General features: G+C 43.9%; 1 protein-coding gene across 5 annotated transcripts in view; it reads right to left on the bottom strand.

Annotated features, from left to right (window-relative positions):
- Nucleotides 1–5,520: 5,520 nt before the first annotated feature.
- Nucleotides 5,521–13,276, bottom strand: part of NEK7 (NIMA related kinase 7) — a 106,954-nt gene continuing 99,198 nt past the window's right edge. For all 5 annotated transcript variants that reach the window (XM_019638126.1, XM_019638125.1, XM_019638124.1 and 2 more), the window contains one exon: nt 5,521–8,543. In XM_019638126.1, coding sequence (XP_019493671.1) covers nt 8,433–8,543 — 111 coding nt within the window. In that variant the 3' untranslated portion in view covers nt 5,521–8,432. The remainder of the gene's footprint in view (nt 8,544–13,276) is intronic.

Genomic DNA, 13,276 nt, shown 5'->3' with positions numbered 1-13,276 from the left:
CGAGTTGTTATTTCTGGAGTCTCACAGTTAGCATACATTTGGGGAAACTTACCTGAAGTGAAAGAAATAAGCATCCTAGATTGATGATGTAACAGAGGTACAAGTTAGGAAAGTGATCCTTCTTTACACTTTACCCCCAAATACACAAAACGGGAAGTTTTCGGTAATTAAATGGGTCAAATTTAAGCTTGCTCATTTTACATGGCTGGCATTAGCTGTGTAATCCTAGATTTCAGGGAATCATGGTAGGTTTAAAAAAAATACTAAACCGACTTCTAAAGACAGAATACTTTTTGAATTCCTTATTTTTAAGTTACCAGGTGAATTCTGTGGTTTAACCTATGGAAACACTGGATCTCAAAGTACAATGCGCAAACACCACACATGCACATGCACACGCACGTGCGCACACATACATGTGCACACACATGCACATGCACACACACATGCACGCGCACACACGCGCGCACACTCAGGCTGCTTGTTCTTTCCGCCCTTAGGAAACTGATATTTGATTTACCCAGCCGGTGGACAGGCTGGCGATTGAAATCAAACTGCTCTCTGCTTCTCCAAACACCAGGCAAGTGGGTTGTTTCTGTGCTTGGTTTTCCCCGAAGAGCAGTGAGAGGCAGAGGGAGGGCGGTCTGCGGCCAGACGCAGCTGAGCAGCTGCGGATCAACGGTCAGCGCCAGCGCGGCTCCACTTAATGAAGCTCACCCCAGTGTCGCTGCCTCGCTGACAACAGCGGGCAGCGGTGCCAACGCGCAGGAAGCGGAGTCTACTGGAAGGCAAAATAATTGCTTCGCTTGGTGGCACAAAGATATCTATCTCAGTTTCGAGGACACAGGAGCAGCTTTACATCTTTGCCTAGAAGACAGCGGCGCCCAGAACAGTCAAACGTGCTGTAAAGAGGCTGCGCCCGGGAGTCGCTCACAGAACTCCAGCCAAACTGCTTGGGGGGCTTTAGACTCAAGGGACTCGGGCTTGCGGGCAAACACCCACCCACAAGCACGCTCTATCGCTTCCAACAGAAAAGGGTTGTTTTCATTTGTGCTTTCCCTGATAAAGTGTTTTGACAAATCAACAGAAGCTGGAGAAACCCCCACTGATGTGATTTACACCCAATTTATCCCATGATTGCCTCATTATTATGGGGGACACTCTGCAGGGCACCTCCCCAAATGCTGTATCTGGTGGGTACACTCAGCACCCCCACTTCATGTTGAAATTTGCTTGAACTTCCTTGAACTGCCTTTGTGTTGGCAGGTAAAATTATGAGGCAGTTCTGTCCTTTTGAAGATCTATTTCTAAATGTTACCACGATTAAAATTAAGGCACAATTTCTCTGAAACATAAACACAATGAGCCTAGAATGAAGGGGTTCAGATCACACGTACAGCATGCCGCCTGTGTTCGGACTCCGCTATCACGGCCCACCTTGTCTGATAAGAAATGCACCACACTCCTTCTGAAGCATCAGGACAGATCGATCCTTCACTGGACACCTGACAAATCCCCAAAGCCGACCAGACGAGCTTTGCGACAACCCCGCCGGGGGAGGTGGAACCGCAGAGAATCCCGCGGTCTTTACCATCTCAGTGGAGAGAACGCGAATTCAAATCGATGGACACCCAGCTTGTAAGTCATTAGAGCCACTATCCTTTTAAACGAACCACTTCCCTTGACATCTGTCAACATCTCCATATTGTTTCCAAAACCCCTTTCTTCCCGTTGTCTGCCTAACATTTTTCGCCCGTTCATTTTCCACGCACATGTTTGAGCACAGAATGGACTTACCATGTGCTCCTATCACTTCCAGGCTGTGTGACCTTGAGCAAGTTCACAAGGGCTTACACTGCCTAACGGGGTTAAAAATGGGGATAATGTGAACAGCTCCTTAAGGAAGCAAGTATGACCATTTACAAAAGCAAATATGGGGACTGTGCCCAAGCGGCATAGCTGGTCCTCGGAATGAGCCCAATGAACACAAACTGAATGTAGCATGTGGCATTTTCCATCCCTTTTGTCACCAATAACAGAGGTCTTCACGGATGCTGCGGAGGTGCCTTCCCGGGCTTTCTTCCCTGTCCCTAGCCCTGCTGGCAGGTGGGAAAGCCACCACTTCCCACCTTGGGTCACTCACCCATCAAGTTCTGCATCCACACACCTGCTGAGCAGGCTGTCCTCCCTCTGCTCAGGCTGAGCGTCCCTCCCAGCGGGACGGTACAGAATACAACAAATGGCTTCACTTACCTCCATTTCAGCTCTTTGATGCAATGCTGCATTTTCTCAGATGGTTCCTCTGCAGCCAACAGATGAAGGCATGAGACTCGACGTGGAACTGGAATATAATCTGACCCTCAGCGACCTTGGGAAAATCCTTCCTCCTCCCTGGGCCGCAGTCTCCTCAGCTGCTAGCTGGGGGCCGCGGCACCCCTCTCATGGAAGCACTGAGCAAATACAGATAGGTGAGGTCATGCATGTAAACGCTCGTCAACAAGTGTGCACCAGGTACTTACTATGTTCCAGGTACTCTGCTGAGTACTTAGGATGTAGTAACGATCAGCATAGGCATGACCTTTGCTACCCAGGAGCTCGGAGCCTTGCATGGAAAGCAGACGTTCATAATAGCAGACCATTTCATTACAATGGTGATGCCCATCATAAAGGAGAGAGACAGCGTGTTAAGAGAGCACATTTCAGTGGTCAGGAAAACCTGGGTAAGACAAGGAGCGTAACGTGAGCCTGATTTGAACGCCCGATAAATGCAGGGTATACAGAAATGAAGTTTATTTTTCTGGATCGAGGACTCCTACACCATTAACATGGAGAAATGTCTCCTGAGCACTCAATTTACTCCACTTTCATTCCAAAATGCATTGTGGAAACACTCTATAGCCTCAAACGCATATACACAGATCTTGGAAATGATACAAAGATGGTTATTTCTTTCTGATGACTGAGGTATCCAAACATACATTTTGGGCTGTTGAGGCTACGTAAGTCAATGATAAAGAAAAATATAAATGTAACCAATAATATATATTCCTTAGGCATGATTAATCAGGCAGACTCGATTATCAGAAGCTTTCAATATCGCATCCATCCATCCATTTATCTAAAAACATATTAATGCCTCTAGGCCAGGTTATCTGCATTGCAGCTTTAGGGCGAAGAGACACTTACTCCACATGCTTCCTTTGGAGAGATCACCTCGCAGCCTTCCAGTGAAGAATCCCACTAAGCCGAATCCCTTTTCAAATCAGAACAGTTGCCCCGTGGTGGCTGGCCTTCGGCTCTCTCGGGAGCACGGACTGCAGGAGGAAAGCACCCTGGCCGGCTTTCTGTGCTGAACACGCTGTGCTCTGCCTCCCGCACCGGTGGGTCCCTGTCCCGATCGCCGCTGTTGTGCATCTTTGCCCAGAGCCCTGGTGTGCTCAGTTCCACTTACAGCATCGTAACGTTCATGTAGCAATTCAACAAAAACAGCAACCACGTGAACGGGACACCATGTGACGGACGGACGGGACACCAAACCAAACAGCACAGGCAGCGCTCATCACACCAAATCCATGGGGACGTGAAAAGGAGCCAAAGGCTCACACAGGGACCGCGGGGCTACAGCTGGGGCGAGCGCCCAGGGGACAGGCCGGGGCTGCAGGCCGGGGCTCCCTGAGAACGTGCTTTCAGGGTCAGCCATGGCAGGTGAGCAGGGTTTCTTCCAGCCGAGACGGAAGAGCTGCGTGCGCTGTGCTGGCCCCGTGGTGAGAGAGAGCGCTGGCCTCTGAGGGACCAGGCCAGTGCGGTGAGAATGGCGCCACGTCCAGCCAGCGCCCACCAGCATCAGGCATCACTGTCAGTCCTTTGTAAAATGTACTGTCACTTAATTCTCTTGTAGAGTTCAGAATTTATATCCCTTCTTTCCACTTGGGAAAGCGAGGATTGGAGACATTAGATAACACTCACAGGATTACACTGTAACACTCACAGTGACAATAATTTACTTAAAAACTGGTTCCGAATCCTAACTTGAAAGTTCTCTTTTACTTTATTTTCATCTCTTAAGGATTTAGATTAGACCTAGACACCTAAATGAGGCATGAAATGGGTGTGTAAGCAGATCAGAAAGAAACTCCCTCAGATAAAACTCTCGATTCAAAGTAAAATAAACTTTACAAACTTTCACATCTTTCTCTGAAAAATAATCCCATGAGTCTGCTTTAGTTCATCATTAATTGAGCTAGGAATTCACATGTAATGTTAAAAGCAGATGAAGTAACAATGCCACAGAAGTTTCTTGACAAGGGTTTCTTTGCAGTACTGTCAGTAATGTCATCATTTGATTTTAATAAGTCACTGCATCAATTTCGTGGTAATTATCGCTTCCCCAATTAATAACACATTTCAACATATTGCCCGGCACTGACGTTTCTAGTTAATAAACATACTTTCGAAGTAAAATTTTAACAAATCCAACACTATCTCGTGCCTAAAACTCACTCTTACCTTACACCCTCGCATGAACACGCGAACAGTCAGACTAAATAAAGGTCCTTTCATGTAAGTCCCAGTTATAAATCAGCTTGTCTTCCCCAAATCCATTTGGAATGTGGTCCCGATGAGTAAGGTGCACGCATCACGCCACCACTAGCCTGGTAGGTTTCACCCCATTCAGACCTGTTGGCCTCACCATTTCCAGACCTAGGGGCAGTCTTCCCTTATATGTAAAAAGGACATTTAATCGTCTGTGACACTGTTAGCAGCACATTACAGTGACAGGAATTTAATCTGTTGCCTAAATTTTAGACTTTTTATAATTCTAGAAAGCTTTTCTCATCCAAAGACAGAAGATGACATACTAAAGAGACGAGGAACATGTGAAGATAAACCTAGTTTAGTCCATATTTTAAAAACTGTTTCTTAGGGCCGGCCGAGTGGTGTGATGGTTAAGAACTCGCTTGGGATGCCAGAGGGCCCCGGTTCGGATCCCACATATGAGGGCCAGTGACACTGCCCTCCACAGCAAAAATGCTGAACAACAGCTCAACCTGGAGCTGGGCTGCTGTGAGTCACTGGCGACGGCGTAGGCTGCAGTCCCTATGGCAGTGGGTTGCCATGGGTACCGTATGTAGCCAGCAGCCAACGTGAGCGGCCAGCAGCCGCAGTGAGCGGCCGTCCAGAAGCCGGCGACTGATCTGCCTTGCCAGGGAAGAGCGCAATGATGGTGCCAACTTGGGCCAGTGAAGCAACGCCCTCCACAACTAGACTGAAGAAGAAAACGACAGCAACTTGTCTGTTCCCCTTCCCCCAATTCCCCAGCACTGTTCCCATCCCCCCAATTCCCCAATAAAAATCTTTAAAAAAAAAACCGTTTCTTAGGGCCTGTCAGAGCACCATTATCACCCTTGGCTATTTCAATTCTTAAGCTTCTTCAGAATAATCAGGTTATGGAAGTGAATAAGAACTGTTTCTGTAAGTAGCACTCAGAAATAAACAACGTGAGACTTAAGGGGGAAAAGATCACAGATACGTAACAATTTTATTGTACTCATTTTTTAATTTTATATTTTTATTTATATTAGGATATTATACAATTTTCAAAGCTAACATCAGAGTACTTTTAGTATGTGTATCTGAAGCATAACAAAATAAGAGTATTTCACAAAAGAAGTCCATATTACAGTACTATTGAAATATAAGGCATAGGATAATTATGCATTTGTGGGTTATACACATAATACATTCATTTTAAAGAAAAACAAACATTTAATATGAGTAACATTTTGGTTAAAATAAATATCATGTAAATGTTAACAGCAACACCTGAAGTATATTGATGCAAGAAAGGTGTTTTGTAACAGGTAACTATGGAGACCGGTACAGCATTCATGAGATGGCTGTAATGTCTTAGTAAATTTACAATCATTGCACACTGTTGAGCACTTTATTTATACAGGGTTACCCTTCACCCACCATTCCTAAACCTCAGCCTACGAATCAGTCACCCCACACTCTGCGCTGGGGAACGGGCACCAACGTCTCAGTAAGGTTTAGCATCAGATGTACCTTTCATTTTATTGTTCCTTAAATCCATGCAAATGTTTTACTTAATCAATACAAAATGTACTTATAAACAGAAATATAAAGGGAACATTTTATAGGTGATTATAAAAATTAAAACTTCTCATCATCTTCATAATTCTTTGAAATGATCCCATTCAAAATTAAAATTTGCTTTTGACACAGTGGTTTCTTCAGGGACAATATGAACACTTAGATCAAAAAAGATACACTAGCCCAAACCAAAAGTTTCCACATGTTGAAAATCATAATGGATTTCCCTGATCATTAAATTCTTCCCAGCTATTTCCTTGTAGCAGGTAAGAGTCACTGACAAGAAAAGGTGAACCTTTGCTTACAGGTCACCACAAGGGGTTAAGCTAACAAATTTTAGATCCATGTATTTTTAAAGATTGCAAGAAAAAGAGTATTGGTTCCAACTGGAGAACATTTCATCTCAGTCCAGTTCCTGACACTAAAATGAATGTGACACTGACGGGCAACAAAAGCCATTCCCCTCCTGGATCCGGAGACAAACCTACGGACGCTCAGGTGCGCGGCGGACATGCTGGGTCTGGGAAAACGGCGCGTCCGGCCCTCAGGAGAAGGGCCGGCCACACTTGCCTTGCCTCGCCCAAGATCCATTACCCTTCAGATACCATAGCCCATTAACAGACCATCGCTGACTAAATCCGGGAAAAGGCAGAGCTTATACTCTTGCCCTTCACACATTTTTAAAGTTAACAAATGACTTGAACGCATTTCAAATGATTGTAAGAAAAGTACTTACATGAAAAACAAAGCCAGCAGTAATATCAGCTAAAGGTAGGTGTTCTCTGAAGGTGAGGTCTTCACGTTGGCAGGTTATGGATCCCGGGGTCCTGCGGTGGCATGGCGTCCTTTAATGATGACTGCCACTGTGAGGAACTGGTCACCATGAGCACGGGGCGTCCAGGAAAACACCCCCACAATGGCATTTACTGAACTCTGCCCGCTTCCTCACACTAAATGAAGCGTCACCATCTCTGTCATCTTCATGCACGAATGCAGGACTTTGCTTAAAACTCCTCAACAGAAATGTTAATCTCATACAAATTCTGGCTGTGGTAATGGCCAGTTTTCATTTTCTTAAACATATTCTAAAATTACAACCTGGTCAACTGAATTGAAACTGTCTCAACATTCACAAGCACAGCACAACACACATCCTGTCTTCCTCTCCAACAAGACACAGCACATGTACACGGGGCGCCCGGATTTCACACAGTTTAAGAAAAGGTTTTCAATCCAGGAAGAGTGCTGGCATACCCAATACTTTTTCAGGGTATTATGTTGTCAGAAAACCCAAAACATTCATGGATAAAACACACAGAGAATATAAATAAGAAAGCAACTTGAAGAATATAAAAAAATTTCTGAAGGGCACCAATCAGAACTTCGATAAAATCTATGAATAAAAATATATGCTTACACTCTAGTGTATAATTATGAGTAGAGCATTTAAATTCATAAAGAAATTGAAATATAGTACTGCAAGATTATTTAAAGACTATTTTTCAAATGTACAAACAATAATGAAAACACAAAAAAAGCTTTGGGCAACGTGCAACCTTCAAAATTACTATCACACCAGCCAAACAAATCCTTAACCACTTTTTAAATGGATTCATTTATACCATTTTAATGCAAAGAGAATATCAAAGATATGAAAAGAAAACAAAATAAAGCGGAAAACTCTTCAGTGTCTGACTCACATTGTGTCCCCAAATCTTTTCACATTTAATAGTTGCATTTTGAATGTATAAGCTAAGAGTTTTAAATGTTTCTCAAATAGTCTATGTTGACATTTATCTTAAGAATTATATTTGAAAGCTACAATGCTAAGAACTAAAACACATACTTCAAACCTTTAAAAATAAAACAATCACAGAAGTGCCCAACTCTGTTCCTTCTCGAATGTCCGCACGCCACTGGAAAGCCGTCACAGGTTCAGACACTTTTGCTCAGGCTGAGGGGGGCGTCGCTGCTGAGTGCCAAGCTGCGCCTTCAGTGTTTGGCACTGAGAGTCGGTCTGAATGCAGTTTAGCCCCAGAAAACGCTCCATAATTCTAAAAATCTTCAGCCAATAAAAACCCATCATGTTCCATTTACTCTCCTAACACACAATTTGATTGTTACAAAGTCGCTTGGGGCTTTGCAAGAAGGTGACTTAAATTGGTACAAAATGAAGCTTATATGAAAACTGGTTAAGGATCCAAAGCACATGAGCTCTGAAACACTAATCTTAACACCCAGACCAAAACAGGGAGGTATGATTTGCACAAAAATACTTTAAATTATTTCGGTTACGCTCTTGGTGACGGTCTCCACGCTCAGTTGCTGGCGGAGCTCGCATGCATCCTCTTGGCGACGTCATACACGTAGGTGACGTCCGGCCGCTTCTCTGGGTCTGGGTTGATGCACATGTTGACCAGCTGTCGCAGCTGCAGAGACAGAAAACACGGCAGGCTGGGGAATGGCTCGGCCACGTACTGACCAGACCTAGCATCATGGGGAGGATGCATATTTTTGATTAAATAGCCATTCGGCCAGAGATACAAGTGACCGACTACTCTCCATGATTCCACAACTAGCTGAATGTTCTAGAAGCACATTCGTGAGTGTGAATGGCAACAAGAGGTTATCTTCCATAATCAGAGGCTTCAAAATGACCTTGGGGTTTTCCAGAGAAGTTTAATGAGAGGACAGCAGTTGCTAAAGACAATAGGTTTTTAACAACAGGCTCCAAATTAACTGCAGATATGCACACATTTGTTTGATCTAGAATTCACCACGTTAGCCGTGGTTGCAAGTTTAAATTTCCATAATTGTTTTACTATACAGCGCAATTGATATGAGGCAATTAGGGTAGACGGCTATCACATACATTTATCACGAACCATTATGTATATCATTTCTATTCGTTTTAGATGAAAGGAAAAGCATTCTTCTAAACTAAGAATAACAGATTAAAGGCGAGGTAAGTTATGAACAGTATTCTTTTTTTTTTTATTGTTAGCTTCAGGTGTACAGAACAATGCAATGGTTATCCTTTTCACCCTTCACACAGAAACAACCCCCCTCCCACCCCTGATATCATACTTACCTATTACAATTCCATTGACTCCATTCCACACTCTATTCTAATCCTCAGCTCCATGTAGCACTGATGCCCCCCCCTTACAGATGAGGTGGGCAGCTGAGGTTTACTTTTTTACATCACAGGAAAAAAGCAAACTCAAGATTAAGCAAATACCCTCCCATCTGGTCCCGAGTGGGACAAGATAGGCTTTCATTTCCAACTCTAACAGCCCTACGTTTATGAAATTGTGTGTCTTCACAACACCACGCATCTTTCACAGCTGATCAGCCAAATCAAATTGGTAGAAAGACCCACATTCTTCTGCCTTCTAAGTCTGTCTCAGGAACGATTCATCTTCTGAAAACTTACATTAACTCTTTCTGGCCAGTGTATTAGCACTTAAATTATTAATATCAAATTACTATAATTTCTTCACAGTCGTCAACTTCACCATAAAGATTTTCATCTAGAGGAAACAGAAGTGGTGATCGAGTTTGTGGGCTGATCCGTGAACCGGGCAGTGGAGTAGGCTAATGGCAATGAGAGGTGTCATCCTGACACGGGGCAGCATGGGGGACTGCAGGCTGGCTGAGGGCACTTGGGAGCCTGGGCCGCAGGTAGGGATGTCGGTGTCCCTGGAGGTTTATTTCTGTCCTTCAGAGGGAGGATGAAGCAGGTGACCTGTAAGGTTCTTCAGGTTCAAATCCCTTCACTTCCGGTTCTACCAGAATCAAGTTTCATGAGTCAACTCCCCATCTGTAGGTGCCACAGTGCTGGTGGGAGTGTTACACCCACTGAGAGGGGCTGCCGAGTTCAACTTAGATTCCTGTCAAAATTCTTACGGGGGACGGCAATGCACAAGGAATTTTATTATGGTGATCAAGAGAGATTTAAATCGGAAAGAGGTTGCCATTTTACCCATTAAAATAAAAACAAATGCATCCAGTTATACAGAGTACGGAAAACGCAGGAAAAGCATTATAATGATGCTGATATTTAAAAAGATCATGTGCTCAGGCAGGTCATCTAGTTGTCAGATATTTTGTTTAGAGATAAAAAGAAGCACAAAGAATGACAGGAAAAGAACACTGTGGGACAAACTTCATTGTGTTTAACCAAAACATGAGTAGATGCAATAGCAATTTTTAGACTCAATAAAACTGCTGCATCCTTCAAGCTGGTCCAGAAACCTTGCATTTCCCGCCTCACACTTCACAGGACGTGACGTTTCCAAACCACTGCAGCAAATGACTGGCCCGAGGCTCTCCTGCCACAGGCAGACGGGCGCAAGCTTAGCTGGGGGAGACGATGATTCTCTGGCTGCCCCACATAAAAGATGAGAACCAGGGACAGGAGACAGGAAAGTGGAGCATGGGCAGCAGCTCACCCCCGTTCTGGGGAGCCTGGGGGGGCCCAGGCGGGCGCCCAGAAGCCCTACTGTGGGCACAGCCTGCACGCGCAGTGTGTATTGAATATTCAGAGATTTGAATGTTCAGGGAGCGTTGACAGGTTGTGTGCATAGCTCCTATCAACCTCATGCTAAGAGAATAAAAACGTAAGAACCCTGCAATGGATAAAATTCATCTTTCCAACTTCGGGCAATCAAAGTACTACCCTTTAATCAAATGAAGCCACAGAGGCCACACCCTGGGAGCACCTGGCTTATCCTGCCACCAACTCACCTCCCAAACGCCTTCTTTAATGCTTGCTTTTGGCTTCTATCAAACACCACTCAGGGCCCTGTATCATTGCGGTGGACGACACTGCCTGGTACATTACTCACAGGTCCTTATGCAAGATAGTTCCACCATAATTTAGGAGAAAATGTCCTCTTCTCTGAGGACGGGCGTCCTTGCTCCTTGAGAACAGAGGCAGTGTCCCTTAGAGCCCTGACAGAGGGAGCAGCAGCCCAGGAGCAGCTGGGACACAGAGGTGGGCGGGGTAGGGAGCGCCCCATGCCCTGTCCTTGGTTCTGAACTTGCATTTCTAGTCCTATTTTAATACCCTGTAAGTCATGGTTTTTGCTGCAAGTTACCTCAGCCAGCTCCTTTTTGATACACGGTGGATTTAAATACATAATGGGAGATTTACATCGGCCTGAATGCTTATTGGTGTAGTTTTCCTTTATAAACATGAGATAAATATTGGTTGTTCTAAAGATACATTTAACTAGACCTGGCAGCCTAGTGGGGGAAGCAGCTGCAACGGCCTTTAGGCAAATAAGGGGGTTAAAGGTCACAACAAGCAACTTGCTCTTATATTACAAACAGCTATGGACTACGTTTTATGCCTTTAGCTTTAATAATGTCGCTAAAAATGCAAATTCATATGGGTCCCTGAATCGTCTCTGTCATACTAGATAACAATTTAAGTTACATAAATAAGATCACCTCTCATCTCTTCCTCTTTTAATGTATGCAAAGTGCAGCATCCCTTTTAGATGGCGGGGTTGTTTGTGCCCCTGAGATCATGACTAGGAGAACAAAATAGTCACCTACTTGTTAGAACACAGGAGGGACATTAAACGATAGTAGAAAGGGTTTAAAAGTCATTAATTATGGAAGAGAAAACTCTGACCTTTGCCAGACAGTCTCCTGTTTTCAAGCTGTTAAATAGCTGCACACAACTGTTGACTCGTCTGGTAGCTTTCGGCAGCTGTGGACACATCCAGGGGCCACGCTACGTAGATTTTTCTGTTTCGGGTGGACCACAGGAATGCAGCCCCCAAACATTTTCAGGTCCGAACACACGGCTTTATGCTCTGTGAGGTAACTGGGGGCTTCGCTCAGTGCTCCTTCCAGGACAGACAGAAAGCGCTTCCTACAGCTGCTGTCTACTGAGTTCAGCTGTCACTGTCCATCAGGTGCCATTTGGCGTGTTTCTCATGAACCCTCCTCAGTCTTCAGACCCCTCGATGGGGTGGCACTACAAGGCCGCCTTTACAGAGCAGTCACACTCCCACAGCTGGGTGTGCAATGGAGCGCCCTAGCTTGACGCCTAGGCTCAAGGTGGCAGGTTACACTGCCCAAAGAGAGTCCCACCTGGGTCTGTCCACAGGCTCCCTCACGGCCACTCTGCACCACAGTGGTGACCTTCCAGGTCGGCAAACACAGGGGTTCGGCTGACTCTCAAAAGAATGCCAGCTCCAACACTGGCCCCTCCGGTCTCTGCCCTTGTAATTCACAGGCCAAATCCGATAAAAAAACAAAGCACAAAATCTCTACGCTCTGCAAAACTCACAGTGATATAACACCCACTTCCTCCATTGAGATACACTTAAATGATGACCAAAAAATGTTCACATTAGTATTGAGTGACCACTTTAACGTTATTTCCAATCTGAGTCATTAATTAAAGCGAAAGTAACTCCCCCCAAACAAATAAAATATACTTGGATTTTAACATGAAACCATTTTTACACCAGATTATAAACTTACATAGTGACATGATGAATCATAAAAAAAAGGCCTCTAAGTCAGACATTAAATAAGGAAAATGAAATAATTATCTTAGAGATCTCCCTCAATACTAATTTTATATATATTTTTTAAAGTGTCTGTAAGCCTCCGGAATAAAGGAAATTACTTTAAAAATCCTTATTGATCCAATACTTTGTGTCAATTCTAAGTAATACATTATTAACCATGTTAAAAAAAAAACATGTTCATATAATAACTTTAAGAATTTTATATATATTCCTTTCTGAAAGGCTTCAATTTCTAATAATGTCATTAGGCAATCACTTGCTCAAAAAAAAGTTGTGTTTGAATTGAGAGAATTAGCTTTCCATTTATTACTTTAAATTATAAAAATAATTCCAAACTCAGTAGATATTACATCAATAAAAATAATAAGAGTACGTAGAGATAGTTCATGGTTTACATTATCTCAAAAAATTGTTTAGTTTATATTACTTTTCACGTTTGTAAAAACATGCTCTTTGTTTAAAATTGCTTTATAGAAGAAGTTAAAAATAAGGCAAAAATAGGGCCAGCCGAATGGCGCGATGGTTAAGAGCTGGCTTGGGATGCCAGAGGGCCCCAGTTCGGATCCCACATATGAGGGCCAGTGACACTGCCCTCCACAGCTAAGATG

The sequence above is a fragment of the Hipposideros armiger genome, unplaced genomic scaffold, assembly GCF_001890085.2.
Source record: "Hipposideros armiger isolate ML-2016 unplaced genomic scaffold, ASM189008v1 scaffold_37, whole genome shotgun sequence".
NCBI classification, from domain to species: Eukaryota; Metazoa; Chordata; class Mammalia; order Chiroptera; family Hipposideridae; genus Hipposideros; species Hipposideros armiger.
Note: the sequence above shows the minus strand (reverse complement) of the source record. Positions and strands in the feature narration are given on the sequence as shown.